Source organism: Marmota marmota, unplaced genomic scaffold, assembly GCF_001458135.2.
Source record: "Marmota marmota marmota unplaced genomic scaffold, marMar, whole genome shotgun sequence".
NCBI lineage: Eukaryota > Metazoa > Chordata > Mammalia > Rodentia > Sciuridae > Marmota > Marmota marmota.
Genome location: NW_025999895.1, coordinates 4,803,931 through 4,830,471, shown reverse-complemented (window position 1 = coordinate 4,830,471; position 26,541 = coordinate 4,803,931). Strand labels below are relative to the sequence as shown.

The 26,541-nt window shown below is 57.0% G+C and overlaps 1 protein-coding gene across 3 annotated transcripts; it reads right to left on the bottom strand.

Annotated features, from left to right (window-relative positions):
• On the bottom strand, window positions 1-26,509 carry Rhbdf2 (rhomboid 5 homolog 2). Of its 3 annotated transcripts, none has more exons than XM_048797815.1 (19): window positions 26,237-26,509; window positions 15,597-15,784; window positions 9,155-9,311; window positions 8,106-8,230; window positions 7,417-7,612; window positions 7,134-7,337; window positions 6,202-6,330; window positions 5,728-5,846; window positions 5,416-5,610; window positions 4,186-4,297; window positions 3,881-3,955; window positions 3,543-3,704; window positions 3,101-3,210; window positions 2,904-2,967; window positions 2,721-2,815; window positions 2,478-2,553; window positions 2,263-2,363; window positions 1,927-2,080; window positions 1-1,257 (listed from the first exon to the last, which is right to left on the bottom strand). In XM_048797815.1, the coding sequence occupies exons 3-19, from the start codon at window positions 9,296-9,298 to the stop codon at window positions 838-840; spliced, it is 2,481 nt and encodes an 826-aa protein (XP_048653772.1). In that variant the 5' UTR covers window positions 9,299-9,311; window positions 15,597-15,784; window positions 26,237-26,509; the 3' UTR covers window positions 1-837. The 3 variants fall into 3 exon arrangements, with proteins under 3 accessions (XP_048653772.1, XP_015359626.1, XP_048653773.1); XM_015504140.2 differs by having other exon boundaries at window positions 15,616-15,784; window positions 26,237-26,508; XM_048797816.1 differs by lacking the exons at window positions 15,597-15,784; window positions 26,237-26,509 and adding an exon at window positions 9,418-9,439.
• Between the last annotated feature and the right edge of the window lie 32 nt (window positions 26,510-26,541).

Below are 26,541 nucleotides of genomic sequence, written 5' to 3'. Positions count from 1 at the left end.
TTCCATAAAGAGTTTCATCTAATACATTTGAGACATCATCCATACAAAGTTAGCGTTACTTTTTAAAATTAGGACCATAATAAAACTGGTAAAAAACAAAACAAAACAAAACAAACAAACAAAAAAACAGGCCTGAGCAAGCCCAGGCACCCCCACCCTCCCCGGGAGGAAGACTTTGTGGCGGCTCAGTCCCCCCCACCAGGAGTGAGGCAGAGGCAGCAGAGCCAACTGCAGGGCAGGATGCTGGAGTGGGGGTGGCTGGGCATCCAGCCTGTGGCTGAGGACAAGCCAAGGCTCCGGGCCTTCTACTTGTGTCTGCTTCTGGTTCTCTGCCCCACACAACAGACCGACCCTCCCTCCCCGGGAGCCTATGACAGGCTCAGGTGGGCTCAGGGCACAGAGGGGAGGAGAAACAGGAAGGGGGGCTGTGGTGGGGTCCCCATCCTGGGGACGACAGGGAGCAGCCATGGGTCCAGGGAGGGCGCCCTCACACTGACTATGGGGAGAAGGCCCCGGGCCCTGGGAGAAGCATGTAGATGGTCCCTACAGCAGGGAGTGGGGAGGAGGCCAGGGCCCGTGCCTCAGAGAAACAGGTGTCCTGGGCGTCCCTAACCCCTGACCAAGAACACAGGCCTGAGAAATGAGGGTCTCCCTCCCGGGGAGCTCACCCTTGCCAAATGTCACAGAGTCACCTTGACAGGTGGAGTGGGCCCCGGGCCCAGTGACCCCAATGCTCCGCAGGCAGGGGCCCAGCCCCTTGTGACCCCAATGCTCCGCGGGCATAGCCCCTTGTTGTCAGTGCCCAGAGGGTGGCAGGTGCACCCGGCTGGGCTGGGGTCAGTGCAGCACCTGGTCCAGCTCGTACTTCTCACAGAAGCGGCTGGTGAAGGGGAAGCAGGTGAGGTGCTCGATCCAGGGCCAGTTGATGGGGTAGATGTAGAGCCAGAGCACCAGGGAGGCGAAGAGGCCGGCGAAGACCAGCAGCGAGACCAGGATGAGCGCCCGCTTGCGGTACTTGTCGCTGGTGCCGAAGGTGATGTAGGGCAGGAAGGCAAAGGCCAGCAGCATGCCGCTGAGGAAGCCGAAGATGTGGGCGATGTTGTCGATCCAGGGCAGGAGGCCGCAGATGAACAGGAAGAGCACGATGGCCGACAGGTTGAGGAAGGCCTTCCAGGGCCGCTCCAGCAGCTGCCAGCTCTGGAAGAGCTCCACGAAGAGGCAGGCGAGGAGGCCGAACTGTGACCCAGCCGGGCCCACCTGGGGCAGGGAGCAGGACGGCTCACCCCGGTGCCAGGCAGGGAGCGCAGCCCTGGGACCCACCTCCCAGGCAGGGACACGGCTGGAGCTGATGGACCACTTTCACCTTTTAGCAAACACTGGGCGCCTACTGTGTTCCTGCCAGGTGTGGACCTGTGCAGTGAGCCTGACAAGCCTGCACACAGTGGGGAGGGACAGGCAATGAGGAGGTGATAGAAGAGTGAACAGTCAGGCCTGAGAGATCATGAGGCTGCCAGGTCTGCAGGCCAAGAGCAGCCACCGTGGAGATCTCCAACGGCTCGGTCTGGGGGTCCTTCGAACACCAGCCAGCAGGGTAGAGGGGAAATGAATCAGAGAAGACGGAGCGGGTGGAGGATGGCAGCTCAGGAAGGCCTTTCTGGAGGTGACAGCTGAGCAGGGAGGGGCTGGGGTACCTGGTGACTCAAGGGTATCACAGTACCCTCTCCTGGATTAAAAGACTGTCAATAAGCCCCCAGCTTAGCTGTCCATCTGCTGTTGAGCCTGGCACAGGAGGAACCCTGTGTCCTCCAGCAGATCCCAGGTGGGTGGGGCACAGAGCAGCAGGGCTGGCTGCCACATGTCACAAGTTTTGGGCTCTAGAAAGGGACCTTATCCCACCCTCCCTGTCCTTGTCCTCCGAGTCCCCACCTCTGCCCGGTACGGGAGGAAGATGGCGCTGGCGAGGTTGCCCGTGATGCCGCTGAGGATGAAGATGATGGAGATGCGGTGCCATCCAGCCAGCTTCTCCAGGTCCCGCAGGATGGTCATTTGGAAGATCACAGACACAAGGCAGTGCACCACCCTGGGGGGGCGGGGACACACCAGGCATCAGCATTCCACGTCGGCCACAGCTGCCGTGCGCATCAGGAGCAGCGGCTCCAACAGGCTGGGCTGGCTGTGCCCTGGCTCCCGAGCCCTTTCCCTGGGGGGCAGGCGGGCGGCCCTCACAGAGGTCGTGGTGGGGAGCGGGCAGGAACCTCTTACCCAGCGTGTAGGAACAGAGACAGCCAGAGCCTGTAGAACTGATCTGGGACCTCAGGGTTGAGGAAGGGCAGCAGCCCACACACCTTGTCCAAGCAGTGCACCTGGGATGGGGGCGCATGGGGGTCAGGCTGAGTCTGAGGCCCCCGTGCAGGAAAGAGCACGTGAGCCCAGCCCTTGTTCCCAGTCCAGGGCCTCCCTGCAAGGCCTCACTCCACCTGGGAACAGAGTGTTGCCTCTTCGTGAAAATAGCCGTGCATGAACTCACAGTACTCGCGAGTGGTGATCTCACAGCTGCGGGGACCGGAAGAAAAGAGCAAGATATCAGGATATCTGGGGTTCCTGCAGAACCCCAGCGCTGGCCACAGCAGGCAGGGAGTGAGGACTCAGCCCTCGAGCATCTCCCCTTCCTCCTGCTTGCACGCGGGTGGCCCCAGAGCAGCTCCAGGCAGGCGGCTCACCTGCCCTTGGTGCCGATGCAGCAGGGGCGGCCCTTGATCTGGCAGTCTATGTGCAGGAAGCCCGTGTGGTTGCTCCTGGCCTGCTCAGTGCAGATCTGCAAAGCAGGACCAACAGGGTGCGGGCTGAGCGACGGGCGCCTACCCCAGCCCTTCCCAGACCCCCTGCTGCCCAGCGATGCTCACTGGCCACAAGGTGATGTCATCGGGCCAGATGTGGGCACCACTGGAGGCTGGCTCCTCACAGGTCCTGGAAGCAGAGGCCAGATTGGGCAGGATGAGGGGCTGGGAACCAGCCAGGTCCACTAACCAGCATCCCAGCAGGAAGCTCAGACAGCCTAGCTGTGGGCCACTCTGGACCCGTGGGTGGTTCCAGGCTGTACCTGGGGTCCTGGTGGCATACGGCTCCTGACGTCCGTTTCTGGCCCAGATCAGACTTGTCCATGGGGGGCCCAGTATCATCCTGCCACTTGACAAAAGTGGCCAAAGTCTCCTGGAGGGTGGAGGTCTGGTCATGATGCTGCAAAGGTCACCTCATTCGTGTGCCCGGGGAACCTTCCAGAACAGGGGCTTTTCCATTTCCCCAGGGCTCAGGCACACCTCCCAGACCCCACCCCTGCCAACCCTCCTGAGATCTGGCTTCGCCTCTCAGGCTGGGGTGCCTCTGTGCTGGCAGAGTGCTTGCGGGGTACAGGACTGGTGAGGGTGGAGGAGAGGAAGGAGGGAATGCGGTCACTGCCCTTAAAGGGCCCCTGCCCCAGGCCAGGGTGAGCAGAGTGGTACAGAACCACAGTGGGGCTGGCAGGGGTCAGAGGGCTGCCCCACCGAGCAGTCCTTCCTCTGGGTCTGGATGCAGCCCGAATGGTCGTTCTGGACACAGCAGCCCGAGTCCCGCTCCAGGTCTCGCTCCCGCAGCACCAGCTGCTCGATCTGCCGGTCCTTCCGGATGCAGGGCGAGAACTTGGCTCCCAGGTGAATCAGGTCAATCTGCAGGTGGAGAAGGGCGGCTGGTGACATGGGCCCCAGAGGAGGGGCCTGTCACTGCACCACCACTCCATTCAGAGTCTCCCCTGATGAGGGGGCCACGAGGTGGGTGAGCACCTGGGGGTGGCAGGACATAGGGCTTCCTACTCAGATGGCCCCACCCCAGCCTGGACTCTCACCGAGCTGGGCCCGACCCAGAAGTTCTCCTGCTGGATGTATTTCACGCTCTCGTACACACCTTTGTTCCTCAGCACCTGTCGTAGAAGCGCAGGGTGAGGGGGTCGTCAGAAGAGCAAGAGCCCTGGGCTGGCAGGAAGGGTGAGGAGTGGGCAGTGTCCCCAGGGTCCAGCCTCTGGGAAGGGGCCAAGCTCTGGTGAGCCTGAGCACTTCCTGCCTGGGCCGGGATCTTCTGGAAGGACAGATTTGGTGCCCGCTGCGCTGAAGCCTCAGGAAAGCTGGGACCCCAGGGAGGAGCCCGACTCACCAGCTGGGTGGTGACGTGTTGGGCAAAGCCCACGGGCGCAATGCCGTAGGTGCAAATCACCAGCAGCGTGATGATGATGTGGACGAAGGTCAGCCAGTAGGTGAAGTAGGGCCTGTAGGCAGAGGCCAGGTCAACCCAGCCAGCCCACACTCTGCTCTGGGCAGGGCCACCACTGGGCTCTCCACTTGATTCACCAGTTCACCTATTCACCCTTCCCAAAGCAGCTTGTAAGATGCATTTCCACCTTAAAACTTTTGATGGCGTCCCACTGCCTTTGGGATGACAGCCAAATCAGCCCACTGCTGACTATGACGCCCTGTCCTGCAGGCCCACCTCTCCTTTCTACACCCCTCTTACAGCTCCAGGAACACGCCCTGGTCTCAGCACTCCCAGGGCCTTTGCACATGACCTTTATGCTACCTGGGAGGATCTTCCCATTTGTCTTTACTGTCTTCGTGCTGACAGCACTCCTCCCCACCAGCTGTCCACCTCGACTCTGTCTTTCTCCAGGACACTCACATACCTGTCATGGCTTGGTTTTTGTAACTTGGAGCCCAATGTCTATCAGGTCACATTGTCAATCACACACTAAGAGAATCGCCTTCCCCAGACTCTGGCTTCCCTCAGGATCTCTGTGCCTGGCCTCCTCTGGCCGCCTCACTTTCAGCTCCAGTTGCTTCTAGCCCCCTAGATTGACCTCAGGGGTCCTCCACCACCAAGCCACACTCCAGCCCTTTTTGGTTTTATTTTGAGACAGGGTCTCACTAAGTTGCTTAGGGCTTTGCTAAGTTGCTGAGGCTGGCTTTGAACTTGCCATCCTCTTGCCTTGGCCTCCAAGCTGCTGGGATTAAAGGTATGCACCACCATGCTTAGCTCAGCTCCAGCTTCCAACAGTTCCCCGACCCATCCTTCCCTCCCTGCACCCTCCTCTTGGGGGTTCTGTTCTGGGGCCTCAATGAACACTTGTTGATGGACAGCCATCTGGAGCTGGGCTAAGGATGCAGGCCCAGGAAGCAGGAGATGGAGAAGAGGCAGCAAGCGCCGAGGGCCTCCCTGGCTGCACGCATGCTCCCTGAGCACAGTGCATCTCCACGCTGGTCACACTCCCGGCCCCAGGATGCCACAAAGCACTTGCTGAATGAATAGGGATGTGCTTGGGGAAGGGGAACCTCCATCCCTCTCCCCTTGCCCGTTGCCCACACCCCACTCTCGCTGCAGGTGGGGTCTCACCGGTGGCTGTCAAAGCTCTCCAGCTGCCGCTGCACGGTGCTGCTGATACTGCGGCGATAGCTGCGGTTGAGCCAGGTGCCCACCACGCCCAGGCCGTAGTGCCGCTTCTTCCGGTCAAAGGCAAAGTGCTTCACTGTGGAGGCGATGCGCTTACCGCGCCTGGTGGCCGGGACTGGGGCTCGGCCACACTCCTTCCTGATGAGGATGGTGGCTCTCAGCCTGAATCCCCACACCCCCATTCCCCACTAGGGGCTTCCAAGGGGCCAGGGCAGGGCACGGTAGTGCCCCAAGCTGGATGGGGGAGGGACTCACAGAGGGATCTGCACCCCATCGGGGGTGACGGGGGAGGCCGACTGTGGGATTCCTCGGAAGTAGCTGGCAGAGAGTGGGGGAGACTCAAACACATCATCAGGCATGGAGCTCATTTCTTCCTGGGGTGGGCGACACAAAAAGACAGTGTAAGTAGTTACTGTCCCTACTACCATCCCCCCACCTGCCAATTCAAGGGCAGAACAAGGCTGGACAGACAGGCTCTTCAGGATGGCAGAGGAAGCCACGTGCCTGTCAGTCCTAACAGGGACTTTCCCAGTGGGCCCGTCACCACCCCAGATCCCTGCTTGGCCCCACAGCAAGCTCCATGCAGGGCCCGCTCCATTACACCAATGGCCCAAGGGGCCTCTGACTCTTTCAGGGGCTCCAGGCAGGACATGTCAAGGCCAAGGTCACTTCTCCCAGCTCCTAGGCTGTCCCACCCCCTGTCCCTGAGGGCCCGGACCCCATGCTTGCCTTACTAAAAAAGGAGGAGTCGAAGGTGTCTGCCCCATCGACTGCGTCTTCCTCCATGAAGCTGGGGTAGGCAAAGCTGCGTTTGATCACACGGCACCGCTGTCCAGTGGCATCAAGCACGGACCGCCCCTGGGCATGTAGCAGAGGCCTGGGCATCAGGACCAGAGCCCAGTAACCTGGATCTTCAGCCCCCAAGGGATTGCCAAGTTATACTCCTGGGCACAGCCCCTTGGGAGGGGGATCTTGCCCAAAGCATCTGATAGTGCACAGGCCAAAGTGGCTCCGAGAGTGGAAGGCAGGACCGGGCACCAGCCGCCTCCAGCCCTGAACACACCACTCTCTCCCCGGTGCGGACTTAGCTCCTCTCTGGCAATCCTGCCCTCAGCACCCTACTACTCAAAGCAACCATTCTATACCCTCACTCCTGCATCAGACTGCTGCGCCCCAAAGTACCCGTGGTCTCCCTCCTGCCTCCGGGCCTTGGCAAGGCCACTCTCTGGCTGAGAAGGCTGCTCCCTCCCTCCCTTCCCTGATGTTCTACTGTTCTGGGACCAGCCCAAGGCCTTTCTTCACACCATCCCTTCCTGAGTCTACCACCTGATGGTGACATCTCCCTCACCCGGCACCCCCCAATGCCCAGCACATCTCAGGGGCTCAGTCAACACAGGTGGGTGGGTGGTGCGTACACTTTCTCCTACCTCACTCTACAAGCGGGCACAGAATCCCCCTCCCAAATCTAGGGGAGCAGAGAGGGGCTCGCATGGAAGTGGGGCCTGAAGGACCCAGCTTGCTCTGGGCTTCGGGGTCCTCCTCCGCCCAAGAGGCCCAGTACACCCACTGCCCTTGCAGAGGAGACACACACCTGGTGAGCTCTAGACATCTCTGGGTGGGGAGAGGGACACTGGAGAGACGTAGCGTGCAGGAGGCCTCACCTTGAGGAGGGCCGCAGCAGCCTGGAAGCCCATGTGGGCCACAGACACCCTCTTGCGGCGGGGCAGGTGGGAGTGGCCAGAGCGCACGCTGGTGAAGGAGGTGAGGGACAGGACTCCCGGGGTCAGTGGTGGGTGGGGCGCGTGGGGCCGGTCCACCTCATCTGGGTGGCGGAAGGCCCGGCCCCGGGCCAGCGGGTCCACAATCTGGAAGGGATGGAAGGTGAGCAGAGCTGACCCAGCTACTGGGGAAAGCCGTCCAGCTGCCCCTCGGCCATCAGCTCACCTTGGGCATCTTGCAGGGTTTTGGTGACTCGGTGCCCTGGAAGGACGGCACCTCCTGGCTGGGGAGCTCCAGGTCCCTCTGGCATGAGGCCTTGAGCCGGCCGTAGCGCACGCTGCAGTGGTGCAGGCTGCGGCGCTGCCAGTGCTGCCGCTTGCCCTCCCAGTCGCCACTGACCCCGAACCACTGGGCTGTGCCCCTGCAGGAGCAGCAGGGCGTGGTTGGTGCACACACACGTCGAGCACGGGAGCGTGTGTGCAGAGGTGAGGGTGACAGTGCACGTTGGTACAGGGAGGTGACGGGGAGGGGCCGACAGCATGTGTGCACCCGTGGGCCTGACGGGAGGCTATTGCAGACTTGTATCCTTGTGCTTCACGGGAGGGGGGTCAGCCCTCCCTGAGCCCCTGGCTGAAATCTGCCCCCAGGGGTGGAGCAAAGGCTAGGACATGAGGAACAGGGCAGAGGTCCCCCCAGCTCCTGGAATCATCTCAGCCTCAGTGACTTTTTCTGAGGCACATATCTCTGGCTCTCAGCTTTGCCATCTAGACCATGACATTAGATTCTCACGTCCCCCCTCTGCAGGGAGCCTGCCCACTCCTTCTGGAGAGGGGCCGCAAGAGCCAGGCCCAGCCAACTCGGGTGCCCAGAACCTACAGCTGGCTGAGGTGGCCACGGGGGGCAGGGGTGCTCACTTGCGGATGCTCTGGGACAGGGAGGCCTGGCGGCGGAAGCCAGGGCGCTTCTCCGTGCTGTCCTGCCATCGTCCCCGGGGCTCCTGAAGGCTGACGCTCTTCAAGTAGGCTGGGTTCTTGGGCCTCTGTGGGATGGAAGGGAGGACAGGTGGTGACATGTGTGGCCTCAACTACAGGCTGGCTTCTGTGCAAGCCCAGCCCCCTCCACAGCCTGGCTGCTTTTGTGCTGAGTTTACTCATTTACTTATTTATCTTTTGCAGCACTCTCGACTGAACCGGGATCTCATGCATGCTGTTAGGGCTCTACCACAACTCCAACGCTTCATTCCAGATTTAAATTTTTTTTTTTTCTTTTCTTTTCTTGCAGTGCTGGGGATCAAGCACCCAGGGCTTCACACATACTAGGCAAGAACTCTACCACAGCCCCAACCTTTCATTCCAGATTTAAAAATCATCATTTTCTAATGTTTTCCAGGGAACCAGAGCATGCACTCCCGGTCCAGAGCCTTCCCATACCCAGGATGGTCTTTCCCCCTTTCATGTGTTCTACAGAGCTCTTGGGGTGAGCAGGCAGAGTTAACATAGCTCCCCTTTATGTTCCAGGCTGTGTGGGAGCCCACGCTGTTTGGGGCCATCGCTCAATGAGCTCTTTATGTGGCAAGAGTCCACATGCAGTGTTGATCCATGTCCACCCTCCGCAGGATCCAGGGCTGCAGAGCTGGGCTGCCGGAGCCGCAGGACCGGGCTCGCTCAGCCCTTCACCGCCCTCAGAAGAGGCACTGAGAGCCTGGGCGGGAGTACTCAGTGTGCCGGCTTGCCAACAAGGCTCCCCGTTCCCCAGTGCCCTCAGGAGATGGCACTGCCGATCTCAGGGCCCCGTTCCCTAGACGTTTTAGATATTTTATGATCCAGGAAGGAGGGCAAGGCTGGGGGAGGCTGTGGCTCAGGAAGGAGGACCCTCTGGGGTCCTCGTGCAACAGTCCAAAAGGTGTCATATAGGCACACCTGTTGCCCAGGGCAGGGCAGCGAACCCCAGGTCGTCCCCTCACCTCAGGCAGCATGCTGTCCTGCTCGCTGGGGGCCTGGGCCTCAGGCGGTGGGATGGTAATGGACAGGTTGGGTGGCTTCCGGCTCTGCAGGCGGCTACCAGACGCAGAGGAGAGATCCCCTCCATTCTTGTCAGCGGAGGCCATGGTGGGTAGGTGGCTAGAACAGAGACAGAGAGAGGGTGTGGGCACGTGGACACAGGCAGCAGAACCCCAGAGGTGTTAGGACCCTGGCATCAGGGAGGCAGCCCAGGTCCAGAACCAACCTGCCCCACGTTAGCTGTACCTAAGCCTGGACCCCAGCCAGACTGCACCTAGGTTGGGTGTGGTGTGGTGAGAAGGTCTATTTCTGACCTTCATTTGCATTCTACCTGGGTGGGGGTCAGGAGGTCCCCAACTTTCTACCTCATTCTATTTCTGGTCTCTCAGCTTTCAGCAAAACCAAACCAGGAAAGGAGCATGACAAGAAAGCATTGCAGGGGCTGGGGATGTGGCTCAAGCGGTAGAGCGCTCGCCTGGCATGCGTGCGGCCTGGGTTCGATCCTCAGCACCACATACAAAGATGTTGTGTCTGCCGAAAACTAAAAAATAAATATTAAAAATTCTCTCTCTCTCCCTCCCTCCCTCTCTCACTCTATCTTAAAAAAAAAAAAAAAAGAATGCATTGCAAGCTGCAGTGACCTTGGCAGCCTGGTCCGGGCAGGCCAGGGGGCCACGGGGCAGCTTCCTGGCCAGAGGGCTCTGCCTTTGTCTCTGGGACAGGGCTCAGGGGAGGACACAGAGAAGGCTCCAGGACCATCTGGTGCACTGAGCCACCAATAGGGTGCCCACAGCTGTGCTGGGCAGGAGACTGCGGTGGCAAGTGGGGGGATGTGGAAGGCACAGGTGCTTCTGGGAGGAAGGGTCCCTGCGAGGCACTGCAGGAAGTGGTGGTTAGCATAGACCCCAGAGGGAAGAGAAGCCCACCATGCTGGGCACCCTGTCCCCCAGGGCTGTCCAGCTCCTTTTCCAAAGAGAACTGAAAGCCAAAGTAGTGGTTCATGCCTCCAATCCCAGCTACCTGGAGGCCGAGGCAGGAGGATCACTTGAGCCCAGCAGTTTGAGGCCAGCCTGGGTGACATAGGGAAACCCTGTCTCTTAAAAAAAAAAAAGATAACTGAAACTACCACCTGTTTGGATTTTTTTCTTTTCACAATGGTGAGATATTTTAATAAAAGTGATACTTGCTTGCTAAGAAATAAGACGCAGAACTCTGAAGCCCCGTTTTCCAGGCCTCCTCCCTCTGCTGGAAGCAGCACGGAGTTGGAAACCTCACACCTCCTGATCCCTAGCGTGGACGTCTGTCCCCATCAGTTCATACAGTGGACCCACCTGACCTGCTTTGACGACAGCCACGAGCCCATGGAGTGGAACGTGCTATGGTTGACTTACATCCCAGTGGGCGGTCACTTAGGGTGTTTTGTGTCTGTTGTCACGAACACCCTGCCCTCTGCCATGCGCTTGCTCAAGCACCGCAAGGCAAAGTTCTAGAAGCGGGCAGCTGGACAATGGCAAGTGCACCTCGAATTTCAGTGGACCTTACTGATGCTCTTCCCCCGACACGGAAGTAGCAACTCGCCCCGTCCTGGGACCCTTCTCTGCTTGTGCCACCAACCCCGACTGCAGGGGACCCACCAGACTTCACACCCTGGGCTGGTTTCTTCCCTTCCTTGCAGCTTCTGCTCTGTCTTGGGTCTTTCTCCAGCTAAACTTCCAGCTGTTTTCTCTCCTCTACTCCCAAGATGCTTGGGTTGAGCTTAGTGTTTCCTCCCCCTCTGGGGGGCCCCACACCCACCCTCTGATGTGGGTGCTGACTACATTCACAGCCTGGAGAGGCTCACATGGGAGCCCATCAGCCAGGGGCATCTGTGGGTCAAAGTGGGGGCGCAGCAGGGCAACACAGCAGCCAAGGGTGGCCCCATCCCTGTGTCCCTCCTGCCTCAACACTAGCACCTGCTGAAGCCACGCCACTCCTCACCGTCCAGGGTTTCCTGTTCTCACTGCCAGCCCGAGCTTCTCACTGGCTCAGCTCCCCCATTCTCTGCCTTTCCTGACCCTGCCACCCCAAGGTCCTTGCTGCCTTACACTTGCTGCTGCGGAGAGTCACCGGAGCCACTTGTCACCCAAGTCCTCACCCGTACCCCAGGGAGACTACAGGTCCTCCTTCAGAGAAGCACTCATAGATCCACAGGAGAGTGCATGACAAGCACTGTGGCCCCATGTCCCCACCACACCAGGGAGGCGGGGATGCTCCAGCTGGGCTGTCCACAGAGCCCAAAGGTGGCAGCCACTCAAATACCCGTCGATGGACAGATGGATAAGCAAGCTGGGGCAGATCGTGCCATCCCTGATCCTGAATATAACTCAGCCACAGGAAGGCCTGAAGTTCCGAAGCAGCCTATGACCTTGATGTCATCCACCTGCTGTGGGACCCCATCCATGCAAAGGCAAAAAAACAGGGTCTCTATAGACAGAAGTAGACTAGGGCCTGCTTATGGCTGGATCTGGGGATGAGGGTGGTGGGCTACATAAGAAGTGACACGTAAAAACACGTCCAATGATGAGTTGGCTAAGACGGTTCCTGTTAGACCTCCAAAGGTAAATAGAAAAATAAATCCTAGGGCTCAGCTCACAGTATCGCAGGGGATCATTTGAGGCTCCCTCCACATAGAGTGGCCAGGCAGCTGAAGACTTGTATTGGAATTGCAGTACTCACAGCTGCTGATGTGAAATGGGCTTGACTATCAACATCTATTCCTGCGTCAAGATGTGGTGGGCTCAGACCATAAGCCCTAAGCAACCGATGGATATCAAAGCTCATACTATTCCTGTATAACCAAAGCGTTCTTTTTTCAAAAAAAAAAAAAAAAAAATTATTTTTTAGTTTTAGGTAGACACAATCTTTATTTTATTTTTATGTGGTGCTTAGAATCGAACCCAGTGCCTCACGCATGCTAGGTGAGCACGCTACCACTTGAGCCCCATCCCCAGTCCTGAAAGGGTTCTTTTTTTACCTGAATAATAAGTAACAGTGTGTGAAATAATGCCAAATCCAGGTAAAATAAGAATATATACTTCTGGGTGTGTAATGAACCGGGAAAAAAATGTTGATAGAGGATTGGATCTCCACCTCCAGCTGGGTCTAAGACAGTTGTGCCGAGGCTTCGGCAGGCGAGGAGTGTGGTCATACTCGCTGCGAGCCCAGAAGTCAGAGCCGTAATGACACTGCTGTCACGAGGCACTGATGAGACAACCCTGGTGCCTGACCCTGAGATAGAGCAGGGGCTCTACGTTAATCATAGTGAGATTAATGGCTCCCAGAACAGACACACCTGTTAAACGCAGTGAAAAAGTAGTTAGGTCTATGGAAGCTCCAGCTGGTGTTAGGTTTCCAGCCAACAGAGGATAAACTAGTCAGCTCCTGCCTCAATTACAAATGAGGAAAGTCATCATAGAAATGATGGAGGCATTAGGCCAAAGCTTATGTTATTTATTTGAGGGAGTTCCATACCAAGGGCTCCAATTATTAGAGGGAGTAGACAGTTTCCAAATCCTCCACATATGGTTGCTGTAACTATAAGGAGAATTATCACCAGTGTATGGCAGTAATAATGACATTATGGATCGACTATCGGCCTCACTCAGCTTGAATATGGGCTCAGGCAGGGAACAGGAGATATAATGTCCCCATGTCTTTGTGATTTGTTGAGAATGATCAGCAGCTGGTGGATGGAAGGAGGTGGTAAGATGGCTGAGCAAGCATTAGACTGTAAATCTGAAGACAAAGCTGGGCACAGCAGCCCACGCCTGTAATCCCAGCAGCTCAGGAGGCTGAGGCAGGAGAATCATGAGTTCAAAGCCGGCCTCAGCAAAAGTGAGGTGCTAAGCAACTCAGTGAGACCCTGTCTCTAAATAAAATACAAAACAGGGTGGGGCGTGTGGCTCAGTGATCCAGTACCCAAGCTCAATCACTGGTTCCCCCACAAAATCTAAAGACAGAGGTGGAACCCTCTTACTACCAAGTCCTGAGATGAATTATCAGACTGAATTACAAATTCAAAGTAGCCGCTTCAACCCTGCTAGGCCTTCTCCTGCCTTTTTTCCCTACATGGAGGCAGAAGTAGATTGAAGCCAGTTGATTAGGGAATTTAGCTCATAACTTTTTTTTTTTTTTTTTTACACCCTGGGGTGCTCAACAACTAAGCTGCATCCCAGCCCTTTTTAAAAAATATTTTATTTAGAGACAGGGTCTTGCTAAGTTCTTCAGGGACTAGCTAAGTTACTGAGGCTGGCTTTGAACTCATAATCCTCATGCCTCAGCCTCCTGAGCTGCTGGGATTACAGGTGTGTGTCACCTTGCATGAATATCTGTTAACTAAATTTTTGTGGGTTTAAATCCCATCAATCTAGGATATAAATTATTTGTAAGGCTTTAGCTTAATTGAAGTGGTTGATTTGCATTCAATTGATGCAGGAGAGAGTGTAAGGAATTAAATATTGGTGTTATTTGCTTAGGGCTTTGAAGGTTATGGTCTATTTAACCCAAATTCCTAGTTTAAAGTTGATAGTGTCAGTGTTAATAGTAGGGAAAGAGTGGATGATAAAGTTATTGGGACTGGTAAAAGAGGAGCTAGTTTTGTTTTTTCAAATTGTCATTTCATCTTTGTGTTGTTGGATGTTGGGAATAGTATTAGTGATATTGAGTAAACAAGTCACATAGAGAAATACAAGCTTAATCCTGCTATAATGGCTATGGATGTTGGAGTAATAATGCTGTTGTTTATAACTCGTTCTCTGATAATCATTCACTTGGGGACAAATCTAGTTAGTTGGGGGAAGACCTCCTAGGGACAAAAGTGTCATAAGTACTGTTGAAATTAACACTGGGAATAAATTGTTTTTAAAAAGAAATTAACGGGGCTGGGGATGTGGCTCAAGCAGTAGCGCGCTCGCCTGGCATGCGTGCGGCCCGGGTTCGATCCTCAGCACCACATACCAACAAAGATGTTGTGTCCGCCGATAACTAAAAAAATAAAATATTAAAAATTCTCTCTCTCTCTCTCTCCCCCGCCCCTCTCTCACTCTCTCTTTAAAAAAAGAAAACAAGAAAGAAATTAACAGTGGGGTTTTATTTCATATGTTAGATATGACAGTGTGGTAGGGGTTTTTTTAGTTGAAGTTACATTGAAGTATACATTCTGTATCTGATATGTACCGTCTTGGGGCTTCCTGATCATCATGTGAGCCGCTTCCCTCTGTCACGCTCTTCTGCCATGATGTTCTGCCTCGAACCCTGAAGAATGGGTCTATGGACTGAGATGGGCTGCTGTCTATGGACTGAGACCTCTGAAACCATGAGCCCCCAAATAAACTCTTCCTCCTCTACAGTTGTTCTTGTTGGGTCATACAGTCACAGCAGTGACAACCTAACTAAAACAGGGGCAATCGGCACGCAGGCTAGGGTTTTTCATAGCTGAGTTTGATTCAGGGCTCCTCAGCCTCCAAACATAATCAATACAAATGCTACTGTTATTGTTAGTGAGAGATGAATTGATGGTGCTATTTGAAACATGACTGAGATTGGTGCAATCTTCTGTTGTGTTAAAAGAATATAACATGATGCAAGTGGAATAACTTGAGTGACTTCAGGGACTCAGAAGTGAAACGGGCGAGTCCTATTTTTATTGATGTTTGTGTTTTGATGTTTTCATTAATAATTTATTGAGGTGAATTCCACATATCATAAAATCAACCATTTTAAAGAGCGAGCCTCAGTAGGAGGGTTGAGAGTTGATTAGAAATACTGGCTTAAGTGCATTGTCTTGAGTTTGTAAAACAGATAACGACAGCTATCATCAGGATTCTTCACGCTGCTGTTTGAATGGAAACCTTCAGAAGCAGGCTATGTGGATGGTGGGTTGGCCTCACTGATCAGGTGGGAATAACCACTAACATACTTAGTTCTTGTCCTACTCAGATTGTGGTGATGGTCACACAACTCTGATTGCACCCAAGGCCACCGAATGGCCTGCCTGAGGTGGCGAATTGGATGCTACATGAACTATACCTCAGCAAAGCCACGGTGACGCCACCTCGGGCAGGTGCACCACAAAGGGTGCTGGTGCTCCTCGTAAGCTGACGGACAGTTCTGCCCCCTTGGCCACCACATGCTGAGAGGGGCCCTGGCTGGCTTCCCAGCATCCCCTTGACCACCCGCAGCCCCTGGCTGCCCCGCAGCCTCTCCCCCTCTGCCCCTGTGAGTGTCCACAGCTCTGTGAACTGACCCCAGTCCACTATGGCCTCCTGCCCTTTCCACCTGTACTGCCAGAAGCCTGCAGGCCCCACAGAACGTATTTGTTAAAAAACAACCGAATGAGCAAGGCGGCCACCACCTGGCCCGGCCCACCTGACCACCCGGCTTCTACCTTCAGATCTGGGCTGGGCCCTCGGCTTTCTGCAGCTCACTGGAAGGTTCCTAGAACATGTTCCTGCCCGCTCCTCGCTGTACAGATGCACAGGGTTGAAGCCTCAGCTCTGTGGACAGGTGGACAGACGGCCCAGGTGAAGCAGGGCAGCTTTCTCTGTACTCTCGGCCTGAAAGAAAGGCAGGAGGTTCGAGGGTCACGCCATCCTCAGGGTCCTTCATCTTCCTGACCTCAGTCTCTCCACTCATAAAATGGGGCTGATCCCACCTGCTCCCCAGAGAAGGATGGACGGAGATGTGCAGGAAGGGCCCTGGGGGCTGAGCTGGGGCTCAGCGAGTGTACCTCCTACCACCTACAGAGGGCGCTGGCTGGAACCCGACGCTGCAGTCAGAGGGTCCCTGTTTATTGTTTCCGTATTAAGAGAAACATTTAACTCAAGTCCAGGGAGTGGTGGCTGCCTCCTGATTAGGCGTTCTCTTCCATTAGAGTCAGCCAGATATTCAAGGCAGCACAGAAACCACAGGGAGGTGTTGTGTTGTTTTTATTAATAATTGAGATAAAATCCACATAAAATAAAATTAACCATTTTAAAGGGAACAGCATGGTGGCATTCCTGTGGCTTCTAGGAAGTCCTGCACAGGGCTTTTGCTATGTTGTTCCATGGCATGGGCAGGCCCTGCTTAGGGTGGCAGATGCTGCAAAGTGCCATGGCAGCTGGGCAGGATTAGGTCCCACATGTGCCAGGCCTTGCTCAGCCCTTTACCGGCATTGTTCCTCTTTGTTCTTAAAACACCCTTTGAGATACACATTATCACTGCTTCCATTTTGTAGTTAGGGAATGGAGGTTCAGAGAGGTTCACTAACTTGCCCAATCTCACACAGCCAGGAAAGGGTGCAGCTGGAACTCAAGACATTGGGCTCCAGGACGGAGGTCTCCTTAAGGGACAGGGACCCTTCTTCCCTATAGTTGGGGTACACTTGGGGCTGCAAGACCCCTCTGAAGGAGCCAAAGCATTCTGGTGTTTTTCAAAGCATTGGCCTGGGACCGCCCAGCAGAGTCCGAGGAGTGACTGTGCTGGGGTAGAGCCACACCCCTCAGAGTCTATTGGCACCGCCTCTTTGTGCTTTGCATATGGTGTCAGCCCTTGGTCGCCAGAGCCCCCAGTCACCGGCGGGCGAGGAGGGTGTCCTCCTGGGCACCTGAGCAGAGCTGGAGGTCCAGTGCGTCTCCACTTCTCTAAGGCATGACCACTAGCCTCTGCTCAGCAGAAGTCTTGACCTCACACCCATCTGAGAGCAGAGGCAGATGACCCAAGGGGCTGGGCCTGGCCGCTGAGGAGGCTGGGCAGCCACAGGAGGAAGCTGCTTGGGGACAGCTCCAAGGCAACAGTCTCACCTGGGGCCTCCGCTAGGAAAGATCCTGCTTGGCATCCTGTGGGACCGGGGTGCAAAGAGCGGGCATCGGGCGGACACTGCCCGGGGAAACTGGCACCAAGGGAGGGGGGCAGACAGAGGATGGTGGGGATGGGAGAAGGCCACCAGAGTCCAGCTCAGCTGCCGTCTCCAGGCAGGCAGGAGCCTTCTAGAACCTGGAGCTGATCACCCCTCCCAGAGTCAGAGTTCAGGCCTGCCCACAGCCACCAGACAGATGCTGGCCCCCTGCGGCTCCCCAGGCACCAGCTTCCACTCACCTGAGGCCCTGTACTGGACACACCAGGACCCACCTGTCGGCCTGGCCATCTCACACTGCTCCCTTAAGGAAAGTCACCTCCTCCAGGAAGCCTGCCCTGTCACCCCCCCTCTCACAGCATCCCACAGACCTGCCCAGGTGTCAGTATTCCCCACCCAAGTCTGGGCAGCATAGCGCCCTGCACCCAGCTGGCCACCATCAATGGAGATGGGGGTCTGGTGGGAGCTTGCATGGCTGTGGGTGGTCAGTCCACACAGGCCCTGTTCAGAAACCATTTCCCCATCTTGCAGCCAGCTCAGGAAGCAGCCGCCTCTAGAGAGCTCCTCTGAGTGACATCCACAAGCCCCTGCCCCTCTGCTCACTGCAGGGTCTGAATGGAGGTCTGCAGTGGACCCCACCTCCTGCTCCATGGCTGACTGCAGGCCCTCCTTTTGGCTCTGAGGAACTGATCAGCCAGCTGGGACCCCCCACCCACGACACCCTCTGTGCTACTGGCCTATGTGCTGACCTCCTGGTGGGAAGGGCAGACATAACCTAAGATTGTGGACAGGGGGAGCCTGGACCAGCTCCAGGATAATCTTGGGGGCACCAAAGAGAAGCAATCTGCCCCCAGGAGGGGCAGGTGGGTGAAGGGCATGGTGACACCCTCCTTTCACACCAGCACAGGGCAGCACAAGGTCCTGGGTGATGGTCCATAAGCAGCTCCATCCTGTGCCTCCTTCTGTTAACAGTGTGTGTGTGTGTGTGGGGGGGGGTTGGACGGACAAGGTCATGGCCAGCTTGACTGCCTGCAGGAAGCCCATACTCTGTTTCCTGCACCACCCAGGGCCTCTCCACCATGCAGCAGAAGGCCTGCCCAAGACCACTTGCCCCCAACTTGCACAGAAGTGAGTGGGCTAGGAGCCCAGCTCCTTCCTCAGGGACCTGGGAGGGAAGGCAGATGCCCGGGGCAGGGGTGGGCCTTGTCAGACCCACTCTGGGCTCCTGCGTGACTCACTTACAGGGCAGACGGCAGAGGCCAGGCACAAGAGCCCTGGAGCCGTCGTGCCTGCCACTTATCTCCCGCCCCCAAAAGTGCTTGCTCACTGCAGAGGAAATTGTGACATCCTGGGACCAGGCTTCCTCCTGCCTGCAGTTGCATCCGCTGCTCTCTCCAAGACCCCCGGGTCAGCCTCACAGCTGGCCTCTGGCTGGGGGGTCTGAAAGCACTAGCCATGGCCACCTGCCCAAGCTGGATCTTGGCCTGGTTTCTGGGAAGGGCCTTTAGCCTGAGCTTCCGAGGAGCTGGGAAACACCAAGTGGCCTGGGTAGAGAGACCAGGGCTGAGGGTTGGTCAGATTCAATTTCCTCTTCCCTCAGGATGGTGGCCAGTGTGGGGAGAGCAGGGGCAGGTGGGCCAGATCCAGAGGAAAAGTGAAGTGTGGCGTTCAGACCCCTGGGGTCCCCACAGGTGGAGGCCTCTGTGGCCAGGGGTAGCACCGCTCTCCAGGGAGCCTTCCAGATAGCACCGCCCAGCCAGCAGCAGCAGGGATCAGGCACACACAGAAATGCAGACTCAGAAACCTCTGCCACTGCTGCCCGGAGAATCCGGTTTCCCCACAAGGGTGGGGCTGGGCACTCCCAACCAAGCCCTGGCCAATGTCAGCTAGGCATCCCCAGGAAGGCCCCAGAAAACACTACTTGGTGGCCCGCCCAGTCAGGGGGCTAGAGGGACCTGCTTCCTGTTGCACAGGTGGCATGAGTCCCAACTCCATGAGTGCTGGCCCCCGTCCCTTCCCAGCTCACCCCGGGTACAGTGTCACCTGTATCCAAGAGTCCCCCTCCCTTTCTCCACCTGCTGGCCACCTACACCCCCAACACTAGCAGGTTTTGGAGGCTCATGTGTTTCCCCTGGTGGTGGATGGATTCCCCACACCCTGGGCTCTGCACTCTGTTTCCTGCACCACCCAGGGCCTCTCCACCATGCAGCAGAAGGCCTGCCCAAGACCACTTGCCCCCAACTTGCACAGAAGTGAGTGGGCTAGGAGCCCAGCTCCTTCCTCAGCCAGGGCAGGGAGTAGCAGCCGCAGCCCCAGTTAGACAGACACCAGCCTGATGCAAGGGCTGAACCTTGTATGGCCAGGAATGGGGACAGAAGGGAGGGGGAGGCACTTAGACAAGGAGTGAGCTGCTCTGACCCCTCCACTGGACACGACCAGGAAGCACAGGGGCCCTCCTGTGGGGATGGGGCACGAGTCACCTGAACAAAGGAAGTGAAGAAACCACAACCTGGCCCAGAAGCCACTTCCAGCTCTGGAGCCATGGGTGAGTCCACTGGGTCCCAAAGATCAGGAGGCTCGGAGGGAGGGGGCGGCAGAGGCTGAATCACAGGATGCCCCCAGGGCTGGGGCTGAGGATGCTCTGGTCTCCCCGGCTTCCCTGACCACAGAAACCAAAACCCCACCTCCCCTCCCATGGCCCTACTGGGAACTGGGGCATTTTTAGAAAGCTGCAAAGAGGAAGCTGGGCCACCACGGCTGTGCAACCCCCAGCAAAGCCCCAGGTTCTGCTGACCTCAGGGAGTTGTCGAGCCCCTCCCCTCCAAAGGCCAAGGGACAGCTCATGTGAGAACTGTCACCCCTGTCTCCTTGCACTTGTCCCCCAGCTGACCCTGCATAGTGGTGTCTCCCCCAGGCTGGCCTCCTGGTCCCAGCAACAGCAGAATGGAGTAAAGGGCAGGAGAGTAAAAAGACTGGCCCGGGGTCTGGGGCCAGGACTTGGCCACAGAGATGCAAAGAGGCAGAGTGGCACACAGGCACACAGGCCGTGGAGGGAGGCTGTGAAGGGCGGCGGCGGGGGCAGGGGCGCGGGAGGGAAAGCCGGGGGCTGGCAGCCCAGACACAAACTCAGCTCAAGCCGCGGGTAGGTGAGCTTCACCCCGCAGCCACCCACCGAAAGAACCTGAAACGGCCTGTGGGTTGACACCCTCCAGAGAGCCTACACAAAGCTTCCCCAGAAAGCCCCTGGTTCCTTCTTCCTTCCCTCTTCCAGGACTTGACCTCAACGCAATTCAGAAGAACTGGAGGGTCAGGTGCAGGGGCTGGCGAGCTGCGGGGTTCTCTGGGCTCTTCCACACCAGATACAGGGCCTGGGCTCCCCTTGATCCAGTTAGATTGGCCTGGGCATCGCTGCCTACCACACCACACACCCGGGAAGTGAGTGCTAGGCTCCAGGGAGCCACCAGTGCAGGGTGTGAGGGGTGAGCCTGTGTGTGCAGTGCAGGGGCTGGGAGAAAGCCCTGTCCTCATCAGACAGCCCGATGCTCTCGGTTCCATCCACCTGGCCCTTCTCAGGACCACTCACCAGCAGGTCTGGTAGAGACGGAGATGCCGTCCTCCTCCACTGAGTCCCCATCCAGGAAGTGGGCTGAGCTGGGGGTGCCTGAGCCTTGCATCCTCACAGCCCAAACTATAGCAGTTGCTGGTGATATCTGGGGCAGGTGCCAGAGGAAGTAGGAATGTGGCCAGGCCTCCCCACTTGGCACCCCCAGAGGTCCTTCTGGAAATCTCTGGACTCTAGATGTTGCTGGTGGAGGTGGGCCAAGTAGATGGCAGCTGAGCAGGAATGTAGATGTCCTGGACAGAATCTGTGACAGTGCCCTTCCATACACCAGGCAAACAGCAGCAGTTCCAGAGTCTGGGGGGTTGACTGAAGTTTTGGAGGGCAATGGAAAGCGACTGAGTGTGTGGCCTGGGATGCTCACCCCGCAGCCTGGCCTCCTCTGGGGAGGCCTCAGTTCTGCTGCCCCTCCTTGGGAGCCCAGACACCAGGACATGGAAGAGCTCCAGGCACAGAGCCTACTGGGTGCCACACAGGTTGGCATGAGCTGTGTTTTGCTACAGTCTTGAAGGTTTGCTTCTCTTGGAACAGGGGCCATGGGAGTTAGGTTTCCACGGATCCTCAGAAGCAGCACAGGTCCTCATCACCCCCCACACAGCTGGGCTCTGTCGTGTACTAACAAATTCAGAGTCCACCCAGCTTCCACCTGCCTCCTCCTGGGTCTGGCTCTTGACAGTGGCTGAGGAGATAGGGCCCAGCCCTAACCACTGTGTGATTTTAAGCCACTTAAGGACTCTGAGCCTGTTTTTTATGCATATGATGCTAAGTAGCCTGCCAGTGGTCTGAGATCTGGGTGGCTTTATCACCATTAACCACAGTTCACCCCAGGAGCATGCTTAGCTGAGGGACAAAGTCTCACCCTGTCTTACAGAGAGGTAAAGCACCCTGCCAAGTATCGCTCAACCAGAAACTGACCCTGCTGGCTGGGTGTGAGCACCCAGAACTCCAGGGAGCTGCAGGCTCCCCAGGCCCCTCCCCTGGACAGGACAGGACGCCGGGCAGCCTCACTCTGGAGGCCCAGTTATACTCCTGTCCATGTGGAGCCCCTCGGCAGAGAGGGAATATGCCAGGCAGACACTTTTCGGCTTGTAAACAGTCATTAAGGAGCTAATAAACCTGATTACCCAGAACCCTGCCCCCGGGCGCCCCACTTCCCTAGAAGAAGCTGGCCCCAGCCCCAGTGGCTATCAGGGCTTGGGGGCACCTGGATGCACTAGGCTGTGCCCACACCAGGTGGGCTTCTAGAAACACCTGCCCATCACCCCACACACACACTACTGTGGGGCAATGTAGGGTTCTCTTGTTGAGGAATGAGGGGGACCTGGGTCCAGAGACAGGACTCAAACCCGGCCTGGCCACCTCACTGTAGGGAGATGTTGGGCACATATCCACTGCTGAGCCTGCCCCACCATGGAGGGAGCCAGCAAAGGTGACAGACCTGAGTGTACAGTACCTGGCACACAATCGGTGGCCAACTGGGGCTTCTGTCCTTCCTGCTAGGCTCTGCCACCACTGTTGACACGGCCTCTGACTCTGAGCCAGGGCCTCAGAGGTAAAGGACTCTACCTGACAGATGGGGAAGCTGAGGCTCAGAGGGGCGCAGTCAGCTGGTCAAAGTCCTACAGTCAGGGAGTGGCAGGCTGCAGCCTAGCAAGGGTCCTGTATTGACCCCCACATCCTGTGGCGCCTGCACCTGGGGAGGCCAAGGGACACAAGGACACACCTGAGGGCAGTGCAGAGTAGTGTGGGTGCAAAGGCTGTTGGCTCAGGAGCCCCTGCAGCCCTCCAGGCAAAAGTGACAACATCTGAGCTTGGGCAGCACTTCTCAGTTATCAAAGGGCCTTTACAAACATTATCATTTAATTGAGGCTGAGCCCTCATTATGCTCCCTGACTGATAAGGTCCCAGGGGCTGGGGCTGAGTTCCCCACCCTTCTCTTCCAGGCCTCCTGGTTGCCACACAGAGGCAAGGACTCAGGGAGGCCCACCAAGGGAGAAAAAGGTACCCCTTGCTAGGGACCAGGGGCAAGAAGCCCGCCCTGCATCACCTGTGTGATGCTGCGGGTACAGGTACGCACCACCTTTGGGAGGCAGAGGCCTGGCAGTGTACCCCACTCCTGCCCAGGAGCCTCCGCCAGGGGGAGCCCAGCTGAGGGCATCGCCTCTGTGACCCCCCAGGCCATCAGGGGCACACAGACTGGCAGATAGGAAGACCTCTGGTGGGGGCAAGGGGATGGCAGGTCAGGCCCAGATGGAAACCCATCCCTCATTTCCCATGCCCTCAAAGGCACCAAAGTCCCCTGCCCCAGACCCAGCTATTTCTACAGAACGCTAACGGTATGGCCACTCTGGGTGAGTGCTGGCCTTTGCCATGCTAGGTCTGCCGTGTCTGGCTGCCATGCAATAGAGGCCAAGACCATCCCCACATGGCCACACGCTGGCTGAAGGCTCTCCGTGGGTCCCACTGCACAGTGAGAGAAACCCAGGCCGACTGGTCAAGTGACTCCCACCCTCCCAAGCACACTCCAGTAGACCACTGAACCTGGAAGTCCCCAGACCTTCCTTCTTAGGCCCCCGGGCTTGTCATCACCCACTCCATGACTGATCACCACGTTTGCCCCTCACCCCAGGCCAGCGGCTCTGTGGGGGCCTTCTGCACTACTAACCTGGCTCAGACCACTCCTAGAGGGCCCAGGGCAGCACCGTGGCTGAAACTGCCATCCAGAGACTTCTGAACCACAGAACACTTGTGTATGGGACTCTGGGTAAACCTACTGAAGGTGGCTCCCTGAACCTCCCAGGAGGTGAGAAGGAAAACTGAGCCTTCTCTACCCCCCTACTCCCAGCCAGGCCAGGGTGACTTGAGGGGCCGTCGGGGAAGCCCCTGTTCTTGCTCTTCCCAGCGGTGGGGCAGGCAACAGCTCCTCCTGTGAGGACACCTGTCCCGGCCTGGCAGTGTCCCCTTACCAGCCGGAGCTACTCAAGGTCAGCTGTGCTCAGCAGGCACTGATGTCCCGCCCCTCCTCCCCCAGCCTGGCCAGACTGGATAGGAAAGGAAACCGGGAGTCACTTCCGACACAGCGGAGGGCATGAGCTCACTCTGGAAATCCCCTGGGGCAGTGGGGCAACACCTCGCCTGCTCCAGAGTGTGTGGCACAGAGACCCTAGGGGATGGGCAGGGGGAGACAAGCACATACCTACACCACACAGGGGTTGGGAAGGGCAGGCCCAAAGGGAAGCCCAGGTGGCTCGTGCAGTTGCTGGAACCAATGCCCTGACCTCTTCCTGCTCTCGTCTGGTATCTGTCTGGGGCAGAGTTGATACAAGTACGACAGAATCCTGGCAGAGGCCACAGGAAAAACACTATCACAGAGCTCAGAGCAGAACTGGGACCCCAGGGCCATCCATGCCTTCGTAGTGTGACTTATTCCTCCTCTTACAGGAACAAAAGTCTCCTTTCTGGGCTCTAGAAAGAGAGGGTGTGTGTGTCTTTGAGAGACAGACAGACACCAGGTGCAGCAGTGGCTCAGGAATGAGCCAGCCAGGTGGCAGTTCCTGGGTGGTCTGGGGGAAGGCCTGGGGTCAACGACCTTGTACAGGTCTGGGTGCTCAGAGGCACATGCAGAGGGGGCCGCTCTCACTGCTTTCTGTTCATCTGAAAAAGTGGGAGTCCAGTCTCTTACAGTAAGGAGACCAAAACCAACCAGAAACCTCCACTCTCTTGTTCCACCAGGGTCCCCAGGCAAGTCGGCTGGTGCAGAAGTTGGCAGGATGGGGGCAATGGGAACAGTTAGGAAAAGGGAAGGATTGTGGGCTGGCCTGAGCTCCTGCACAGGGATATGGCTGCCTCATCTGATCCTGTTTCACTCCTCCTCTTTCCCAGGAAGCTGGGAATACATCATGAGTCCAACTCAACAGATTGGAGTTGGGGCCGGGTGGGCCATAGTTCTGATGTCCTCCATCTCTCACCACTGCTCAGTCGATGCTGTGGGCAGGGTGCCTCCTCCACCAGCAGCTGAGTCTGCCTGGCCCCTCATCCAACCTAGGGTTCCCACCACAGGGGAATTTTTATTTTCTTTCTTTTTTTTTTAATGTTTATTTTTTAGTTTTCGGTGGACACAACATCTTTGTTTGTATGTGGTGCTGAGGATCGAACCCGGGCCGCACGCATGTCAGGCAAGTGCGATACCGCTTGAGCCACATCCCCAGCCCCGAATTTTTATTTTCTTGAGACAGAGTCTTGCTAAGTGACTCAGGTAGTTCTCGAATTCATGATTCTCCTGACTCAGCCTCCTGAGTAGCTGGGATTCCTGGTGTGCACCACTGTACCTGGCTACTGCAGGAGGGAAGTCTGGGGAGACAACAAAAATTAGGAGCCCTGTCATTCCTTGAACGTTACTCTCCTGATGTGAATCGCTGGAGGAGTTAGGTGTGTGTTCAAAGAGAAAATTCCAGCAGGTCACCTCGCATCGCAACCATTATGTAGTTTTGGGAAGATCTATGGGAACAGAGCTCACTCTGCCCCTCCTCCATCCCCAGAGACATTTGAGCTCAAGAGCTGCCCTGGCTCACCCTATGTGGGAGGCTGCCCTGGGGTGAAGCACTCCAGGCCCAGGCTCTGAGAGGGCCCCTGTTTTCAGCCCTCCTCCACAACACCCAGAACTGTTCCCTGTGGGTCCCCTGATGAGCTGGGAAAAGGCAGACTCTGGCACCAAAGCAGGACACTTCTTAGAGGAATAAATGCCCTCCTGCCCCTTACTTCTCATTTACACTAATCCCAAGTTCCTTCCCTAACCACTGGGGAAATTGAGGTAGGGAGAAGAAATCCATAGTATCTGGATGGACCAGGTGCTACAGCTGAGTTTCCCAGCCTCAGCACAGGGCTGACTCCTTGGGTGGGACAAGTCTTTGTTATGGGGCTGTCCTTCCTGTGCATCCTAGGATGTTTAGCAGAATCCCTAGCCCTTACCCACTGCATGCCAGGCATAATGTCACTCACTCCCCTCCAGAGTGTGTGACAACCAGAGTATCTCCAGACACTGCCAAATATCCCCTGGAAGGCAAAGTGCCCCCTTCAGCTGAGAAGTAATTGCTCTAAAACAAGCTTCACTCCCACTCCTGACCCACAGGGAGGCTCAAAAATTTAACAAGGACGCTGGGTTCGTTATGTTACTAGCAAATGTCACACACACACAGGGGTCCTATCTAGCCATTTGGGAAACAGCAGCCACTCCACACGTGGGGGCCAATTCCTCAGACACACCTCACCGCCTCCTTCTCTCATAGCCCCAATGGGAGAGCTTTCTCCTTTAGTTCTTCATAGAGTTGGGCAGGGATTGAGACCTGGATTTCCTCCCTAACCTCTAACCCAATGCCCGGCAGAAACATCAGATGGGGCTCAACAAGTAAAAGGCAAGCCGAGGGCCTACCTTCCCAAGCCCCTCAGTCCAGATCCAGCCTGGCGGTGGGAGCCCGGCCCGTTCCCCACCTGTTTCCACCTAAGCGCGGGTCCTAAGCACATACATGGACCCCGGGCCTCGGGATCGATGCTCACCCGCGAAACAGGGGACAGGAGAGGAGAGTCTGAATCGCAGGCACTTCTGGGTCGTAGGCGGGGCTGCGCGGTCCCGTCGCGGGCAGTCCCCTTCCTCCCGGGGCACTTAAACTTCTGACCAATCGACGTGCCCCACACCCGGTGAGGGGGACCCAGGACCCCGTCCTTATGCGTCCGGAGCCCAGGGTCTAGCGGCCCCGCCGGCTCCTCCTCCGAGTGCAGCCCCAGCCTCCGGGAGGCCCACGTGGCCTCCGGCGCCCTGCAGGACAGACACCCCGCCGCGCGGCCGCGCACCGCCGCCCAAG